This window comes from Oratosquilla oratoria, chromosome 23 (genome assembly GCF_046742065.1).
Source record: "Oratosquilla oratoria isolate Oo_2021 chromosome 23, ASM4674206v1, whole genome shotgun sequence".
NCBI classification, from domain to species: domain Eukaryota; kingdom Metazoa; phylum Arthropoda; class Malacostraca; order Stomatopoda; family Squillidae; genus Oratosquilla; species Oratosquilla oratoria.
Genome location: NC_134799.1, coordinates 39,696,980 through 39,717,510, shown reverse-complemented (window position 1 = coordinate 39,717,510; position 20,531 = coordinate 39,696,980). Strand labels below are relative to the sequence as shown.

Genomic DNA, 20,531 nt, shown 5'->3' with positions numbered 1-20,531 from the left:
GGAAAGGAGATGTGGGTCTTTGTAAGTGCATATGGGCCTGGCAGTGAGAAGAGCGTAGAAGAAAGGGAGGCCTTTTGGATAGATTTAAATGAATGTATAGAGGGTTTAGGAAGAAATGTCAATGTAATAGTACTGGGAGACCTTAATGCTAGGGTGGGAAATGGTCCAATCGATGGAGTGGTTGAAAAGTGTGGAGTTCCAGGAAAGAATCGTAGTGGAGAGTTGATGGTGGAAATGTGTCTAGAAAGAGAGTTGATGATAGCAAATACAGTGTTTCGGAAGAAAGTCAAGCATAAGTACACATGGGAGAGGGTGGTGGAGGGAAGGGTGGTAGATAGAGCGCTAATGGATTATGTAGTGGTAAATAGGATTATGATAGGAAGAGTTAAGGATGTACATGTGCTAAGGGGAGAGGGTGGGGGAATATCAGATCATTTTTTGGTGGAAGGTAAGCTGAGAGTGGAGGATAGATGGAGAAAGAGGAAAGGGACAAAAGGTAGGGAGGTTCTTAGAGTGAACTCCTTGAATGAAAAGGAAAAGGAGAAGGAGTACGAAAAGAAGCTGAAGGAGGAGTGGGAGGGAGTAAAGGATGGAGCAGAGATGGGTGTGGAGGAGGAATGGGGATGGTTCAAGGAGGGAGTCTTAAAGTGTGCAAGGATGGTGTGTGGAACAAGAAGGACAGGGGGAAATAGAAGGAAGGGTAGTGAATGGTGGGATGAGGAAACAAAGAAGGTTGTAGAAGAGAAGAAGCGAGCATTCACAGATTGGTTACAAAAGAGGACGGGGGAGTCATATGAGACGTACAAAGAAAAGAAAAGAGAAGTAAAGCACAAGGTAAAGGAGGCAAAGAGGAGAGCAGATGTGAAATGGGGTAGGAGTATGACAGAAAATTTTGAAAGTAATAAAAAGATGTTTTGGAAAGAAATTAAGAGAGGAAGAGGAGGCGAATCAAGTAGAGAAGAAAAGGTAAAAGGTACAGATGGAGAGATGATAATGGAAGAGATGGCAGTAAGGGGAAGATGGGCAGAATATTTTAGGGAGTTGCTAAATGTGAAGGAGGATAGGGAAGGAAAGATAGCTGCAGTGGGAAATGCGAAGAAAATGAGAGTGATGAGTGAGGAGAATGGAGGAGAAATAAGGAAGGATAAGGTGAAGGCAGTTGTAAAGATGATGAAAGCAGGTAAGGCACCTGGTCTGGATGGATGCCATGCAGAATGTCTGAAAAAGGGAGATTCAGTGATGGTGGACTGGTTGGTGAGGTTATTTAATGTTTGCTGGAGAGAGGGTGGAGTACCGGAGGACTGGAGAAGTGCCTGTATAGTTCCTCTTTACAAGGGAAAAGGGGACAAGTGTGAATGTAGTAGTTTCAGAGGGATTAGCCTGTTAAGTGTAGTAGGGAAGACTTATGGGAGGATCTTAATTGAGAGGATTAGGAGAGGAACAGAAGGAGTAATTGGTGAGGAACAGTGTGGATTTAGGACAGGTAGAGGTTGTGTAGATCAGATTTTTGTGGTAAGACAGATATGTGAGAAAGCTATAGGAAAGGGGAAGGATGTTTTTTGGGCTTTTATGGATCTGGAAAAGGCTTATGATAGGGTAGACAGAAAGGCACTGTGGGAGGTTATGCAGATTTATGGGATAGGAGGAAAGCTTCTAGGAGCTGTCAAGAGTTTTTATGAGAGTAGTAGAGCTTGTGTCAGGATTAGAAATGGAGAGAGTGAGTGGTTTGAAGTAAAGGTGGGACTTCGTCAAGGATGCGTTATGTCGCCCTGGCTGTTCAACTTATACATGGATGGGGTGGTGCGAGAGGTGAATGCTAGGGTAGTGGGTCAGGGATTGGAGATGGTTAAAGAAAATGGAGAAAAGTGGGAGGTGAGCCAGCTGTTGTTTGCGGACGACACTGCGCTTGTGGCAGGATCAGAGGAGGGATTGAGGAAGCTGGTGGCAGAGTTTGGGAGAGTATGTGATAGAAGAAAGCTAAAGATAAATGTAGGTAAAAGTAAGGTGATGAGATGTACAAGGGGTGAAAGTGGTAGTAGACTGGAAGTGAACATTAAGGGAGAGCGACTGGAGGAAGTGGATAGTTTTAGATACTTGGGTGCAAGTGTAGCAGGAAAAGGTGGAGGTAGAATGTAGATTGAGAGAAGCGAGTAAATGCCTTGGTGGATTAAAGAGTGTAATGAGGAATAGACATTTGGGAATGGATGCGAAGAGGAGACTGTATGAAGGAGTGATTGTGCCAACAGCACTGTATGGGGCAGAAACATGGAACATAAGAGAAGAAGAGAGAAGGAGTTTGAATGTGTTTGAGATGAGGTGTCTGAGAAGTATGGTGGGGGTTACTAGGCTGGATAGAGTGAGAAATGAGGAGGTGAGGAGGAGAACAGGGGTGAAAAAGGATTTGGGAGATAGGGTTGATGAAAGAATATTAGGATGGTTTGGACACATGGAAAGAATGAGTGAAGAAAGACTAGTAAAAGAGGTATGGAAGGCAGATGTGGAGGGAGTGAACATGAGGGGACGTCCTAGGATGAGGTGGATGGATGGGGTGAAGGGGGCTTTGGGGAAGAGGGGAATGTCTGTTGAGGAAGGAAGGGAGAGGACGGAAGACAGAGGTGAGTGGAGAATGGTTGTATATGGATGATGTGATTGCATGAGGAGGAATGGGCTGGGGGGTGGGGGTGGTGTGTGTGAGTAAATTTTGACGCAGCCCGAAGGGATTTCTCCCCGTCCTCTCCTTATATTCAAGGGGGGACGGAGAGGGGGGGTCGCCGATTGGATGGAGCGGCCTTGCTGTGGATGTGCTGTGTCTTGCGACACTGCTTCTGACCCAGGGCGGTGGGCAGGGTGCAGGGATGACCCGTCATCCAGGAGGTGCTCAGATGAGAGGGAGGGTGGGAGGGGTGTGGAGTGTATGTAGGGATGAAATGGGTGGGAGTGTTTTTATGCCTTTCCCTTTTTGGCTACCTCCTTTGGAAGGGGGAAAAAGCCTTGGTATATGTATGTATATATCACAAGCAACTCTAGACTAAAAAGGGACTATATTTGAAAAAACATTCTCATCTTTTGTAATTGTGTGTTTGTGTATTAATAATAATAGTGGCTACCTTGAGTTACAATGACTGGAAGCCCACAGCCTCACAGAGGATGATCTTTAAACCCTCTCTGGGAAGAAACTTTGGACTATTGTCTATATTATATAGGTGTGGGACAATTTTTGAGTCACTGGCTTATAGTAGTAGAAGGAGGGGAGCAGTTATTGGTTGCCTTTTTTTTTTTTTATACATGAAAAGGTGGAGGAAGTACAGTTGAAGTTGAGAGAGAAATTATAAGAGAGAAGCAAGTAAATGCCTTGGGGGATTAAAAAATGTAATGAGAAATAAACATTTGGGAGTGGATACTAAGTGGAGATTATAAGAAGGGGTGATTGTGCTGACAGCACTGTAGGGAACAGAAACATGGAACATAAGAGAGGAAGAGAGAAAAGGTTAAATGTGTATGAGATGAAATATCTGAGAAGTATGGTAAGGGTTACCAGGCTGGATAAAGTGAGAAATGAGGAGGTGAGGTGGAGAGTGAGGGGTGGAAAGGGAGTTGGGAGATAGGGTTGATGAAAGAGTATTGGGATGGTTTGGACACATAAGAATGAGTGAGGAAAAATTAGTAAAAAATAGTGTTGATGATAGAGGTGGATGGAATGAACCTGAGGGGGCAACCAAGGATGAAATGAATGGATTGGGTAAAAGGGGCATTGGAAAACAGTGGGATGTCTGTTGAGGAAGGAAGGGAGAAGACAGAAGATAGGGGTGAGTGGAGAATGATTGTGTATGGATGATGCTGTGATGCATGGAAGGGAGTGGGTGGGCGATGGGGGTGAGGGAGTATGTATTTACCTAGTTATATCTTACAGGAAGGGGAGCTATGCTCATGGTGTCCCGTCTTTATATCTCACAGTGTCTAGTTTGCTCTTAAATTCATGTATGGTTTTTGTACATACTATTGTTTTGTCCAGTTTGTTCCAGATGTCTACCACTCTGTGTGGAAAACTGCTTTTTTTTTTTTTTTTAGGTCTCTTCTATAACTATACTTTTTGAGATTCTCTTCATGTCCTTTTGTGTTTCTCTTGTCCCAATCTAGTAAGTCCTCTCTATCAAGGGGGTGCCTTTCATGATTCTGTAGATGGTCAGTTGGTTGCCTCTCTCTCTTCTTTGTTCCAAAGTCGGTAATTTCAATTTAGCCCGTCTCTCCTCATATGACAGGTTTGAAAGTACTGGGGCCATTTTCATGGTTGCTCTCTGGATTCTTTCAATTTTCTTTATATTCTTTTTGGTACTGGGTGACCATAGTGTCACAGCATACTCCAGTCTAGGCCTTATTATTACGACTAATATTTTTTTTAACCATTTCTTCGTCTAAATAGGTAAAAGCCACTTTTATAAGTTGTAGGATTCTCCAACGATTTTGTTTATTTTTTTATCAGGAGACAAGTCATTTGAGATAATTTCTCCCAGGTCTTTTTGAGATCCCACTTTCTTCACTATCTTTGTTCCAATTGTATATTGTCATAATATTATTTTTTTACTTTTTCTGAACTCCATTATGCTACATTTCTTAATGTTGAAGTCTACTTCCCATTTCTGACTCCATTTCCAAACCTTGATTAGGTCTATAGTGATTCTTAATCTGTTTCGGTTTTCACTCTCCTCAACAATTAGCATCATCTGCAAAGAAGCTCATGTAACATTCCACATCTTCATCCATGTCATTCACATAAATAGCAAAAAATATTATTGCCAAAACTGATACCTGTGGAACTCCACTAATCACCTCCCCCCAACCTGAACACTTTTCTCTGAGTACTACTCTTATTTTTCTACCATGCAGGACATCCTCCATCCAGTTTAGTAGGTTACCTTGTATCCCTCCTATGTTTTCCAATTTTTTAAATAATTTTTTGTGTGGTACTTTGTCGTAGGCTTTGTGTAAGTCTAGGAAAACACAATCAGCCCATTCATCCCTTTCTTGTATTATATCTTTTAGTCTTGGGTAAAAACAGATTAAATTTGTAGCACATGATCTTCCCTGTCAGAATCCAAATTGTCTCAAGTTTATTATATTGTTTTCTTCCAGGTCCTTTACCTATCTATTCTTGATAGTTTTCTCACAAATTTTGGCTACAGTGCTTGTAAGGGAGATTGGTCTGTAATTAGTTGGTTCTTCTTTGTTTCCTCATTTATATATTGGTACAATGTTGGCATTTTTCCAGGCTTTCAGTATTTTTCCTTCTTTGAGTGAGCAACTTAGTATGTTGTATATTTTGTTCATTAGTTCTTCTTTGCATTCTTTTAGTATCCAATTTGTAATTCCATCCAGACCATGCGATTTCCTAACGTCAAGGTTCATTAATTGCTCCATTATTTCTTTGTGTTATTGTTATTTCCCTCATGGGGGGAGATCGCACTTCACTTCCTTTGTTCCAGTGCTATATTTTTTCATTGTGAAAACTGACTTGAAGTGATTGTTCATGACTTCTGCCATTTCTAGATCTTTTGTGTATTCTGTATTTCCATGGCATAGTTTCACCATTTTCTGTTTATTTTCAAGTTTACAATTCATATATCTATAGAATAGTTTGAGTTGATCTTTACATTTTTCTATGATGTCATTTTTGTAGTTTCTTTTTTCCTCTCTGCACACTTTTACATATTCATTTCTATAGTTTTGTATATATTTGGTATTTTTTAGTTTTTTTCTTTCTTTTCTCCATCTTTTCCTAGCTAATCTCCTCTATCTTTCACCTCACTGCATCTTCTGTTGAACCAGCATTTAATGTACACCTTTTGTTTCTGTCTTGGTACATAGTTAATCACTCCTTCAATATAGGTTTCCATTAAGTTTGTCCATTTCTCTTCCACTTTTGTCTCTTCAATTTAAAATTCTTCCCAATTTGCATTTTGAAAGAATTTCTTAAGTTTCCCAAAGTCCATTTTGTTGTACATCAATTTTCTTTTTCTATATTTGTCATACGAAAATCGACTTAAGTCATACGAAAATCGACTTAAGCACATGAATCTGTTTTCCCTAAAAAAGCGTAGACTCAGAGGTGACTTGATACAGGTCTTTAAGATTTTAAAGGGAATTGACAACATCAAAAGTGACAAAATTTTCACATTGAATGAGAATCAGACAAGAAACAATGGTCTCAAACTGTCCGGAAATAGATTCAATTTGGAAGTAGGTAGAAACAACTTTGCCAACCATGTAGTTAATGAATGGAATAAACTTCCTGCACAGGTAGTGCAATGTAGTTCAGTTCGAAGCTTTAAGAATCATTTAGATAAATACCTAAGTAAGATGCTGTAATGATTATAATTTATGTTATATTATTTGTTTTTGTTTTGTTATAATTTGTCTGTCTGATTTTCATTTATTATTAGTTATATGTCAATTTATTATCATTTACTATTTACCTGTTTGTTTGTTATTCAGCTATACCTATGCATTTATTTATGTATTTTATTTGTTATTTACATTATTATAGTTTTTATTTATTATTATGATTTTTTTCTTTTTTCTTTTCTTTTTTTTTTGCATCCGACCTAGATATGGATCAAAAGGTCTCCTGTCGGCATGCTCCGCCTTTGTAATCCTTTGTAATTTCTCTCCATATAGCTTCCATTAGTTCACTCTCTATTAGTATGTGGTCACTCTTTCTAAGTGGTGTCTTGTATTCAATTTTATCCACAATTTCAGGTTCTGTTGTAAATATTAAATCTAGTGTCAACAGTTCTTCATTACTTTTGTATCTGGTATTTTCATTTACCTATTGTGTCATTGTATGTTCTATGGTCATGTCAAATAATACATTTCCCCATAGATCCTCTCTGCCTTTCACTGTCATCTCTTCCCAACAGATTTCTTTGCAGTTAAAATCTCCCATAAGTACCAGGTTACCTCCATCCTTCAGTATCTCATTTAATGAATGCCTTGTATCATCTAACATTTTTTAATGCTTGCCCTCTTTCCAAGAGCCCGTTTTTGAGGGCACATTGATCACCATAAACTTTCTACTTTTCATGTTGCTGTTCTCAACTTTTATCATGATCATTTCCACACTGTTTTTACCCTCAGTAACCTTCGTCTTTAAGTTTTTGTTGGCCAAGAACATAATTCCTCCACCCTGTTTCTTGTTTCTGTTTTTAATCCAATAACTGTATAACTCATGTCCAACACTATTAAGTGGTAGTGGACCCCTTAGTTTTGTCTCTACAATTTCCATTATGTCTGGTTTTTCATCTGACAGGTAATTATTTAGTTCATTCAATCCTAAGTTTAATAGGTATGTTAGTATAGGCCACTTTTATTTTTTTTCTTTCTCCATCCTGTTTTCTGTTTCTTTTGTTATGCTTACCTTGATGTACCATTTTCTCAGCCTCATGTCTAAGACCCTCCAATAGAACTCCTTGCTTTCAGTCTCCATTCTCTCTCTCTTTTTTTTTTTTTTTTTTTTTTTTATCTCCACCTCTTAGTGTCATATCTCTTTCTCCTCAACATTCATTTCTCTTTTTATTCATATATTGTTGTAATGTTCACTCTTTGCTAATATGCCTTCTACTACCATTTGTGATCTTGGTTTTACCTTTAGAAGTTAATTTCTTTCTTTAGAATATTGTCCCATTCTATACACTTCTATATATTTCATTACTTCTTGGTCACCATCTTGTATGTCTTTTAGAATTGTTATTGCTATTTTCTGCTTTTCCTCTCATGTACCTCACCAGACCATGTTTTTCCTTTAATCCATGTACCACAATACACTTTTTCCCATCCACTGTGTCTCTGACCCAATTTGCTTTTTCTATGATTACTTGAATAATTGTGTCCTTTACATTTTCCAGCATCTGTTGATGTACTATTTCTTTAAAAGCAATTTCTTCGTTTTTTCTGTTTTCATTTTTTTTTAAGTTGTTGTCGTTCCCTAGACTGTCTGCCCGAGCAGTCCCGTCTCCCCAAGGAATGCCATAGCCGAAACTGGGTTTTCCCACAAATCCTTTATAGAGCGTATGTTGTGTTGTTTGCGTGCATGATTGTGTATAATGCAGTCTTCCATTATGTGTTGTATGGTATGGGGTGAAGTGTTACATCCTGGGCAGCTGTTCACAATGCGGTCATCCAGCCTCTTCTGGTAGCTTAGAAGTGCTGGGTGGTGTAAGTTCTTACTAATGGTAGTATAATTGATTTTCATATTTTCATTTTCACATTTTACCTCTATTAGATCTTTTTTAATGCCTTTAGGTCATTATTTAGTTCAGAATTTATTTTCTTTAGTTCACATATCTCATTGTTAGCTTCAAAAAGGGCTTTCTTTAAATTCACAATCTCTTTCCTTAATTCTATAAATTCTTTCTCCCACAATATACTATTAATACTCATCTCCCTTTCCTTGTCTAAGATTCAACCCAGATTTCTTCTTTCATACTTACCAAAATTAGAAAAAGTGTCTTCGTTATATTTTGACGCAGCCCAAAAGGAATTCTCCCTGTCTTCTCCTTTTCTTCATGACAGGATGGATGTGGGGGGTTGCCAATTAAATGAAGTGGCCTTGCTGTGGATGTACTCTGTCTTGCTGCATTGCTTATGGCCCAGGGCAGTGAGCAAGATGCAGAGATGACCTCTCATCTAGGAGGAGCCAAGAAAAAAGAGAGGGAGGGGTGGTGTATGGGAGTGGAGTGTGTGAGGATGAAATGGATGGGAGTGGATTTATGACTTTGACTTTGGCCACCTCCCTTGTAAGGGGGAAAAAGTCATTGGTATATGTATGTATGTATGAAATTATGACTTCAGAGATATCATTATGCCTAATGCTGGATAGTTTTTGAGTCAAAGTAGAAACCCAAAACAGAAAAGGTTTTCAATTATTATGCAACCTTTTTATTTGAGGTGTGCCCACTGATGAATGTCAACAAGAATCAGCTCTAAGAGAGATTGACACCCCTGCAGACAATGCCCCAAAATCTCTCATCTTCACCTGCATTGCCTTCATTCTTTTACATAAGGACAGCTAATAACCAGTAACTGTTCCCCTCCTACTACTACTACTACTACAAACTGGTGACAGAGAAATGGTCCCATGCTAATACAGCACAGACAGCAGTCCAATGTTTCTTCCTGCAGATGTTTCTGGGAGGGCCCAAGGATCATTACTAGATGCTGTAGGTTTCCAGTCAGTGAAACTTGAGATTACTCTTGTTATTATATACTTGGGGTCTACCCATTAACTGGAAAACTAATGTGCTTACAGAAACCTTAATCTCGTTGACCCAGTCAAATCCTTGTATAGATTTGATTGTGCTTAATGCAAGATGATTTTATTAAGCCTTTTGTAGATTTTAATTTGGTTAACACCAGGCAATCTTTGTTCAGTTTAAGAGCAGGATCCTGTGCTAGAGTGGTTAAAGTGTACCAATGAGTTTTGCATATTTGAAAAGTAATTGTTTTGTTTAATGCTGTAAGAAAAGATAACAAAAAAAAATGTGAAAAGTTAAATGAATCAAATAATTGTTACAGTAATATATAATACTAATGAAAATAATTCATATAAGAATATGTATTTCAGGAAAGGCAAAAAGTAACCAGGGCTGGACACCATTGCACTTATCGAGCTACTTTGGCCATCGGCAGTGTGTTGAGGTTCTGCTTCAGTGTGGGGCTGACATTGATGTTCTCAATGATAATGGTGATACTCCACTACATAAAGCTGCTCTCACAAACAGAGAGGTAGGAAAAAAGTTGAGCTGTTTTTATTTAAGTTCAAGTCCAAAGGGGAAGGAAGAAGATAGTTGCAGAAAAGTAAAAAAAATAGAATTTGTTGAATTTAGATGCACAATGAAATTTTGATGGTGCTATGTTTTGGTTAAGTAATGAAACAGTTTACATATATATATATAAACAAAGATTGTCTAAACTGGAACTACCAATTCTCGAACAAAGAAGAGAAAGAGATCTATTGACCATTTACAGAATTATGAAAAGCATGGAAGTCTTTGACAGAGAAGACTTATTAAAGTGTGATAAAAGAAAAACAAGAGGACATGAAAAGAAACTCAAAAAGGGTAGTTATAGAAGAGATCTGAAAAATATATATATATAGTTTTCCACACAGAGTGGTGGATATTTGGAACAAATTGGACAAAACGATAGTGTGTGCAAAAACCATACAAGAATTTAAGAACAAACTAGATGCTGAAAAATACAAAGATGGGTCACTATGAGCATAGCTCCCCTTCCTGTATAATACAACTAGGTAAATACAACTAAAATACATACAGACATACATAGCTTAGAAGGTGATATAGCCCAAGTCCAAACAATACATGAGTTCAAATCTAAATATGATAATTGGAAGTCAAGGATATAGATTAATTTGAAACTGTACATGAATTTAAGGCTAGGTATAATAAAAAATTAGTGAATAGGAGATAGGACCCAGTGAGCATTTCTCCTTTCCTATACACTATAGTTAGGTAATTACATACAGTGAGACCTCTTATTAACAGACGTTAATTAGCTGTGTTTTCGGTGTTTTGGAGTGGTTTTTGGGTGGCATAGTGATTGCATGCACTAAACAACAGCACCAAAAACACCGACAAAAAACTGCAAACACAGCTAATTAACATCCGTTAATGAGAGGTCTCACTGTACATAATGCTTAGGACATCTAAGAAGGTGACATAGCCCAAGGTGGAACAATGCATGAATTCAAATCGAAATATGATGTTTGGAACTCTACATGAATTTGAGGCTAGGTATGATAAATTGGAGAGTAGGAAAGAGGGTCCAATGAGCGTTGCTCCTTTTCTGTATACTATAATTAGGTCAATTAATACAATTAGGTGAATACATACAGATATAAATGCATGCGGAAGTAATGACCAGACACTTTAGGTCTGTATTTACAGTTGAAAGCTCACAAATGTTGGATGAGGGACAGCAAGAAGGATCCCCCAAAATGAAAGAAATAACGGTGACACAGAAAGAAATAAGGGACCAAATAAAAAACCTTGACATCAGAAAGTCATATGGGCCCAACGGAATAGTGAACTGGATATTGAAAGAATGTATGGATGAACTTACAGATAAAATACACAAGATAATTGATTTTTCACTCAAAGAAGAAAAAGTACCACAAGATTGCAAAAATGCAAATATTGTACCAATATACAAGGGAGGAGATAAAGAAAATCCAACAAACTATAGACTTGTATCCCTTACAAGCACAATTGCAAAAAGATGCAAAATAGTTATTAGAAATAAATGGATTGAACACTTGGAAGAGAACAACATACTAAACCCCTAGCAATTTAGATTTAGAAGTGGAAGATCATGTACTACAAACTTAATATACTTTTACTCAAAATTAATAGAAATAATACAAGAAAGAGATGGTTGGGCAGACTGTGCCTTCTTGGACTTAGAAAAAGCTTTGACAAAGTACCACACAAAAAGCTACTTAGAAAAATTGAAACAATAGGTGGAATACAAGGAAAATTATTGGAATGGATGAAAGAATTCTTGAATGGAAGAGAAATGAGGGTGGTACTTAGAGAAAAGAACTCAAATTGATATGATAAGCAGTCCCCCAAGGCTCTGTATTGGCTCTGATAATGTTTGCTGTTTATATAAATGACATGGATGGAGGCGTGGAATGTTATATGAACTTCTTTGCAGATGATGTGAAACTATTGAAGAGAGTAAGTACAGAAGAAGATTGCAAATCTTTTCAAGAAGACCTGGACAAAGTCTGGAAATGGAGTATAAAGAACAAAGTGAATTATAACATTAAGAAATGTAGTATAATGGAATTTGGAAAAGGCAAAAATAAAATATCGGGTTAATACAAAATTGATACAAAGGAAGTTACAAAAGTAAACTCAGAAAGGGACCTAAGAGTAATTATCTCAAACGACATGACACCAGACAAACAGGTAAACAAAATAGTTGGAGAAACTTACAACTTAATAAGATCAATGAAAGTGGCCTTTGGCTACATGGATAAGGAAATAATAATGAAGATACTAGTTACACTGGTAAGACCAAAATTGGAATATGCAGCGACTCTATGGACACCTAGTACAAAAAAAACATAAACTAGAAAGAATTCAAAGAGCAATAACAAAGGTGGCACCAACACTTTGCAAGTTGACATATGAACAAAGATTGAACAAACTAAACTTCTCAACTCTAGAACAAAGAAGAGAAAGAGGTGATTTGATAACCATCTACAGAATTATGAAAGGGATGGAAGTCCTTGATAGGGATGACCTACTAAAATGGGACAGAAGAAATACTAGAGGACATGAAAAGAAACTTAAGAAAGACAGTTACTGAAGAGATCTGAAAAAAGCAGCTTTCCATACAGAGTAATAGATACATGGAACAAATTGAAAGAGGAAACAGTGAGTGTTAAAACTATACATGATTTTAAGAAAGAACTGGATGCGGAAAGATACAACTACGGGTCACTACGAGCATACCTCTCCTACCATAAAATACAACTAGGTTAATAAAACTAAGTAAATACATATATATATATATATATACACACCAGAAAGACCTTTTCCCCTTACATTATTAAAATTGCAACATGTATGGTTCATTAGCAGATACCTTTTGATGGAGTCAGTCCATTGACCCAGGTCTCTCTTGTTGGAGGCCCACAGCTCCCAAGTAACCAGCAATGGCAACTGGGTGGGCCCATGAATCACTCAAGGAAGAAATAATGTGTTGTTGTATAGGGTAGTTAGTGTCAGGTATTATAGAATGAGGTGCTCTTTGTATTCTATGTGGTGGTTGCATCCTCCCAGACCCTCTTTTGCTTTGACTTCTTGTAGGAATGTTCCCCATTATGAGTCACTAATCTACATGTTTGTTGTATGTGGCCTCCTTGCAGAGCCTGGAGCAACATGCCTCATTGGTCCTCCATTCAGGCCAGGATGGATAGCCCCTCTTGGCTTAGGCATATTGGCAGGGCTGACTGACTTGAATCTGTGGGTCAGGCACACCCTGAGTCAAACAACTACCACCTAGGCTGACATCACATGGTCCATGGCTGTTATCCCTTAGAGGGGGTTTACACGGTCTAACAGACAAACATGTGTTTAAAGTGATGTGTGAACATTTGGGGTTTAACGAACGTGTTTGACAACCAAGTACCCCATTCACACATTCACACATCACTTTAAGCACGTGTCTGTCAAACCACGTTCAACAAACCGTTAGACCGTGTGAACCCCCTCTTAGTGTCAAGGTGGTAGGTGCATATACTTTCCCATGACCTCTGGTACTATTGGGTTGATGTGTATACTTAAATCCTGGTCTGCCTTTGATGGGCTCAGTGGTGGGTGGGGTCTTGGGAGAGCAAATCACAGGCATATGTCCATAGCAACCATATGGTAAGGATGGGTTTGCAACTTGTCCCCATCAAAATTACCAAACCTGCTGTACAGGGTGCTAGGGTGTTGCAAATGAGGTACCAACACATCAAACCAGGCCTGGGGTGAGCCACCAGTGGGGTTTCCATATTAGCATCTGAAACATTCTCTCTCCCAGAACTAACCTTTTTATTGGTGAAGCTCAGGAAGCTTAGATTGGATACAGTGGCTCTCTCAGAGGTGAAAAGACCATGCAATGGTGAGATCAGTAATGGGGTTTACACCTATTTCTTGTCAGGCTGAACTGATGGGACCCACTGCACAGAAGTAGCTATAGGCATATCTTACTAACTACAGCATGCCACTATAAAGATCACTCCAGTTGATGAGCGTATGATGCTGGTGAGGCTGAAGGATACCTTGGGCTTTATCTCTCTTTTTGCAGTGTATGCTCCCATTGAAGTATATAACCTTGAAGAGATGTTCTATGCCAAGTATCTGCAGTTGACTAGTGCTGACCTCGAGACACACTTATTGTTTTGGGTGTATTCACTGCAGTTACTGGCACAGACAGAGCTGGCTATGAAGTATGTATTGGACCCTATGGCTCAGGAACTAGGAACATCAACAGTTCTCACCTCCTGAACTTTGCGAAGTCTAGAAGGCAAAGGATTGATGGTTCCTGATTCCAGAGATGAGTTACACTGATAGACATAGTAATGTTGGAGGAGTGGCTAAGGAGATCGATCACATACTTGTTAGCACTCACTGGAAAATCCTACAGAACTGTAGGGTTTATCAAAGTGCTAAATTCTTTGGGACCAATCATAGACTTGTGGTCACAACACTGAGACTGTGTACCAAAACCAGGAGAATCTTGAGTTGTAACCTACCTGGGTTTCATCTGGAGAAACTCAGGGATGATGTACATGCCCAAAAGTATGTAGTAGCAATCTCTTGAGGATCCTGAAGAACTGTGGGGCATTTTTGAATATGAAACTCTGAGAGCTGCCAAGGAGTGGATTGGAGAGGGCCCAAAGTTGAGGAGTGGTGTGGCATTGTTGGAGACACTGGAGATTATAGAGTTAAGCTGCACTGCCAGAATAGCTGGGGACCTGGAGAAATACAAGACTCAGAAATAGCAGACTAGAGTTCTCATGAGAATGGATAAGGAGAGGTACACCAGGGGAATCACTGAGGGTGTTGAAGACCATTTTAATGCTAATTACCTCAGACCTGCTCACCGAACCCTGAAAAAACTCTGCTCCAAATATATAACCCAGAGGAGCACAATCCAAATGGCTGATGGTGAACCAGTGTCAGGTGTGGTGTATTTACCTAGTATTATACAGGAAGAGGAGCTATGCTCGTAGTGACATGTCTTTGTATCTTGCAACATCTAGTTTCTTCTTAAATTCTTGTATGGTGTTTGCACACACTACTGTTTTGTCCAATTTGTTCCAGACATCCACCACTCTGGATTTTTTTTTTTTTATTTTTTTTTTTATTTTTTTTTTTTTCCCCCAGATCTCTTCTATAACTATCCTTTTTGAGTTTCTTTTCATGTCCCCTTGTTTTTCTTCTATCCCACTTTAAAAAGTCTTCTCTGTCAAAGACTTCCATGCCTTTCATGATTCTATAGATGGCCAATAGATCACCTCTTTCTCTTCTTTGTTCCTGGGTTGATAGTTCCAATTTAGACAATCTTTGCTCGTATGTAAATTTTGAAAGTGTTGGGCCATCTTTGTCATTGCTCTTTGGATTCTTTCTATTTTCCTTATATTCTTTTTTGTACTGGGTGTCCATAGTGTTGCAGGATACTCCAATCTTGGTCTTATCAGTGTGACTAGTAATTTTTTACCGTTATCTCATCCAAGTAATTAAAAGACACCTTTATTGATCCTAGTGAATTGTAGGTTTCTCCAACTATTTTGTTTATCTGCTTGCCTGGGGACATGTCTTTGGTGATAATTGGTGAAACTATGCCAGGGAAACATAGAATACACAGAAGATTTAGAGATGGCCGAAGTCATGAACAATCACTTTAAATCTGTTTTCACCAGAGAGAAAATACCAAATTGTGACATAGATAAAAACAAGAAATCTCCCCTCATGAATGAGTTTACAGCATCACTAAAAGAAATATCAGAACATCTATCAAGGCTGGATGTCAGAAAATCACATGGCCCGGATGGTATTGCAAATTGGATTCTAAAGGAGTGCAAAGAAGAACTAACAGACAAAATACACATCTTAATAAACAGCTCACTCAAAGAAGGAAAGATACCCGAGGACTGGAAAAACGCTAACATTGTACCAATACACAAAGGAGGAAACAAAGAAGAACCCACCAACTATAGGCCAGTATCACTAACAAGCACCATAGCCAAAATTTGTGAGAAAATAATCAAGAATAGATGGGTAAAACATCTGGAAGACAATGACATATTAAACCCAAGACAATTCGGATTCAGACAAGGAAGATCATGCTCCACAAACATAATATGCTTTTACTCAAGACTAATAGACATAGTGCAAGAAAGAAATGGATGGGCTGATTGTGCATTCCTAGACTTGCAAAAAGCCTTTGACAAAGTACCACACAGAAAACTACTAAAAAAACTGGAACACACAGGAGGAATACAAGGAAACCTACTAAAATGGATAGAGGACTTTCTGACCGGTAGAAAGATGAGAGTAGTGCTCAGAGAAAAATATTCAGATTGGAAAGAGGTGATCAGTGGAGTACCGCAAGGATCTGTGCTGGCACCAATAATGTTTGCTATCTATATGAATGACATGGACGAGGACGTGAACTGCTACATGAGCTTCTTTGCCGATGACGCCAAACTGCTAAGGAAAATAGAAACTGAGGAGGACTGTGAAGCACTGCAAGAAGACCTAAATAGGGTATGGAACTGGAGTCAGAAATGGGAAGTGGACTTTAATACTAAGAAGTGTAGCATAATGGAGTTTGGAAAAAGCAAAAACAGAATATCAGGAAAATATACAATTGGAACCAAAGAAGTAAAGAAAGTAGGATCCGAAAAAGATTTGGGAGTAATTATCACGAACGACTTGTCCTATGATATACAGATTAACAAAATTGTCGGGGAGACTTACAACTTGCTAAGATCAATAAAAGTGGCGTTTACATACTTGGACGAAGACATGATAAAAAAAATATTGGTTACATTGATAAGGCCTAGATTAGAGTATGCGGCGACATTGTGGTCCCCCAGTACCAAAAAGAATATAAAGAAAATAGAAAGAATCCAAAGAGCAGCTACAAAAATGGCACCTGCAAACCTATCATACGAGGAGAGATTGGCTAAACTGGAGTTACCGACACTGGAGCAAAGAAGAGAGAGAGGTGACCTATTGACCATCTACAGAATCATGAGAGGCACAGAGGTACTCGATAGAGAGAACTTACTTAACTGGGACAAAAGAAACACAAGGGGACATGGAAAGAAAATAAAAAAACATAGCTATAGAAGAGAACTGAAGAAAAACAGTTTTCCTCATAGAGTTTTGGACACTTGGAACAAACTGGACAATGAAATAGTATGTGCAAAAAACATTCATGAATTTAAAAACAAACTAGACACTGCAAGATACAAAGGCGGGACATCACGAGCATAGCTCCCCTTCCCGCAAAATACAACTAGGTAAATACAACTAGGTAAATTACTCCCAGGTCCTTTTTGGAACTAACTTTCTTTACTTCCTTTGCACCTATTTTATATTGTCTTGATATTCTCTTTTTAATTTTTGCAAATTCCATTATACTACATTTTTTCATGTTGAAGTTGACTTCCCACTTTTGACTCTATTCCCAGACCTTGTCCAGGTCTCTCTGTAGCAATTCACAATCTTTTTCCATACTTTCTTTAGTAGTTTTGCATCATCTGCAAAGAAGTTCATGTAACATTCTACACCTTCATCCATGTCATTTACATATATAGCAAACATTATTGGAGCCAGTACTGAACCCTGTGGGACTCCACTTATCATTTCTTCCCAAGTAGAGATTTTATCTCTGAACACCACTCTCATTTTTCTGCCATGCAAGAAATCTTCCATCCATTTCAATAATTTTCTGTTTACACCTATGGTTTTGAGTTTTCTTAATAGTTTTTTGTGTGGTACTTTATTATATGCCTTTTGTAAGTCCAGGAAAGCATAGTCTGCCCATCCATCCCTTCTTGCACCATATCTATTTACTTTGAATAGAAACAGGGATTACCTGTCATCCAGGAGGTGCCAAGATAAGAGAGAGGGTGGAGGGGAATGGAGTGTATTAGGGATGGAATGGGTGGGAATGGTTTTTATGCCTTGTAAGGCAAAAAAAGCCTTTGATCTATGTATGTATGTAGAAACAGATTAAATTTGTGGCACATGATCTTCCTTGTCTAAAACTGAATTGTTTCAGATTTAGTTTATTGTTTTCCTCCAGATGTTTAGTCTATCTACTTTTGATGACTTTTTTACAAATTTTAGCCATTGTACTTGTAAGGCAGACTGGTCTATAGTTTGTTGGGTCTTGTCTCCTTTGGCATGGCATGATATTGGCATTTTTCCAGTCTTGTGATATCTTTCCTTCTTTGAGTGAGCAATCTATTATCTTGCATATTTTGTCTGTTAGTTCATCTATACATTCTTTTAGTATCCAGTTTGCAATTCCATCCAGGCTGTGTGATTTTGTGACATCAGTGTTCATTATTTGGACCTTTATTTTTCTGTGTCACAATTATTTCTTTCATTGGGGGGAATCTTTCTCCCCTTCCTTCATCCCAATTGTGTGTATTCTATATTCCCTTGATGTAGTTTCACTATTTCCAGTTTATTTTTTAGTTTACCATTTACATATCCATAGAGTAATTTAGGTTGATCTTTACATTTGTCTATTGTCTTTTTCATTGTTTCTTTTTTCTTCCCTGCATATTTTTACATATTCATTTCTGTAGTTTATATATACAGGTAAACGTCGACTTACGATGGCATTAGGTTTCGATAGAGCCATCGTAAGACGATCTCATCGTAAGTCGATCCCCACTCTGTTCCGTGGTCACTGTACCTAGCCTACCTGTATATTAACCACCAGAGATACTGAATATAGCCTATTAAACATGTACAGTAGTTTATTTAATTATTTTTATCCTTTTTACCATATTCAAACACTATAATATGTATTTTCAGTACGGAACTTAAATCTCGCGGGCAGCAGCCAATGCCAGCCGTACGACGTGACGTAATAATACTCGCATCATAAAATATAGTCACCGCTTATATCGATCGTTCTCTCTTTCACCCGCGAATTTTGAAAACCACAGAGAATGAATCATTTGAGAGAATGTAAAAACACAGGGGCGACTACAATAAATATAATCAAGACGCCGATATGACAGCGTCGCGAATCCACTTGCTCCTCATGACGCCTACGTGTGCGGCACCGTATGGAAGGGGTTAAATTATCATATCGTCGTCGTCGTCGTCATCGTAAAGTCGAACAATCGTAAGTCGCGGCCATCGTAAGTCGACGTTTACCTGTATATATATATATATATATATATATATATATATATATATATATATACATACATATATACATACATACACACACCAGTATTTGCCACTTTCCTTTTTTTTTTTTTTTTTTCATCTTTCCCAAGCTTTGCCTCCTATCTTTTGCCTCACTATATTTTTTTGTTATACCAGCACTTAATGTACACTATTTCCTGTTTTTGTTTTGGTACATATTTATCTACTCCAATATAGATTTCTTTTAATATTGTCCATTTCTCTTTCACCTGTGTTTCTTCATTAAAGAAGTTTTCCCAACTTGTTTTTTGAAAGAATTTCCTAAGTTTCCCAAAACCTGGTTTGTTATACATCAGTCTTCTATTTCTGTGTTTCTCATTTCTTCCCAAATATATTTCCTCTTTTAGTTTGAGCACAAGTAGTATGTGGTCACTTCCCAGTTGGTGTCTTGTCCATTTTATCCACAATTTCAGGCTCTGACGTAAATATTAAATCTAGTCTTAACAGTTCTTTGTTATTTCTATATCTGGTATTCTCTTTTAACCATTAAGTCATTGTGTATTCACTGGTCATGTCCAGTAGTATGTGCAGCCCGTTAGCTGAGTACTTTGAAAAGTTACTTATGGGTGACCCTCCAAGCAGACAGCCCTTGATGGTGTTCAGGTGGCAGTTCCTGATCCACCAATAGACAAATTTCCACCCCCTCTGACAGAAGTCAAAAAGGCTGTGAGTAAGTTGAAAGGTAGCTGGCACCTGCATCATCAGTGTGGAGTTGCTAAAAGCCAGATGTGAGAACATGATCTGTGGGTTGCATGTGGTACTGTCTTGTCTGGCACCATTCCCTACTGGAAAAAGTTTCTGGTTGTTCCTATCTTAAATGGGAAAGGGGACTGGCAGGACTGCAGCAACTGCTATGGCATTGCACTGCTCAGTGTGCCAGGTTAGGTGCTTTCCCATCTATTGCTGATATGGATTTATTCACATCTGCTAAAGTTTCAGAGGCCTGAACAGTCTGGGTTCATGTCAGGTAAGTCAACAACTAATAAGATTCTAGTGCTTCATATTTTTGTGGAGTGCTGATGTGTTTCAACAAGGGTTTCTTTGCAACTTATGTTGATCTCAAGAAGTCATTTAACTCTGCATTGTGGAGTGCTGTGGGATTTTCAACAGATCTGTAGGTGTCCTGCAATGATTATTGACTTGATGTCTGGCTTGTACTCTGAAACAGAGAGTGCTGTAAAGTATGGAGGAAGTGAGTCTAGCTTCTTTCCTGTTAATTCAGGAGAGAGGTAAAGGTGTGTCCTCACCCCAACACTTTTCAACACTTGCATGGACTGGGTATTGGGCAGAGCTGTTGATTAATGTTGATATGGAGCATCTATTGGCAACACCAAGGTCACTGACCTTGTGTTTCTTGATGATGCTGTCTTATTTGTGGAGTTGTTGGAGGTCCTGGTCACAGTCCTTTAGTCACTGCATAGGGAGGTGAGACCTCTTGGACTTGAGATCTCCTGGACCAAGACAAGGTTCAAGAGTTTAGGGGCTTACTGGATGAAC

General features: G+C 38.4%; 1 protein-coding gene across 4 annotated transcripts in view; it reads left to right on the top strand.

Annotated features, from left to right (window-relative positions):
* Window positions 1-20,531, top strand: part of LOC143038084 (oxysterol-binding protein-related protein 1-like) — a 511,761-nt gene that overhangs the window by 12,745 nt on the left and 478,485 nt on the right. For 2 of the 4 annotated variants that reach the window (XM_076207015.1, XM_076207014.1), the window contains one exon: window positions 9,617-9,777. The exons of the other annotated variants lie outside the window; for them this stretch is intronic. In XM_076207015.1, coding sequence (XP_076063130.1) covers window positions 9,617-9,777 — 161 coding nt within the window. The remainder of the gene's footprint in view (window positions 1-9,616; window positions 9,778-20,531) is intronic. 4 annotated transcript variants of the gene reach the window in all.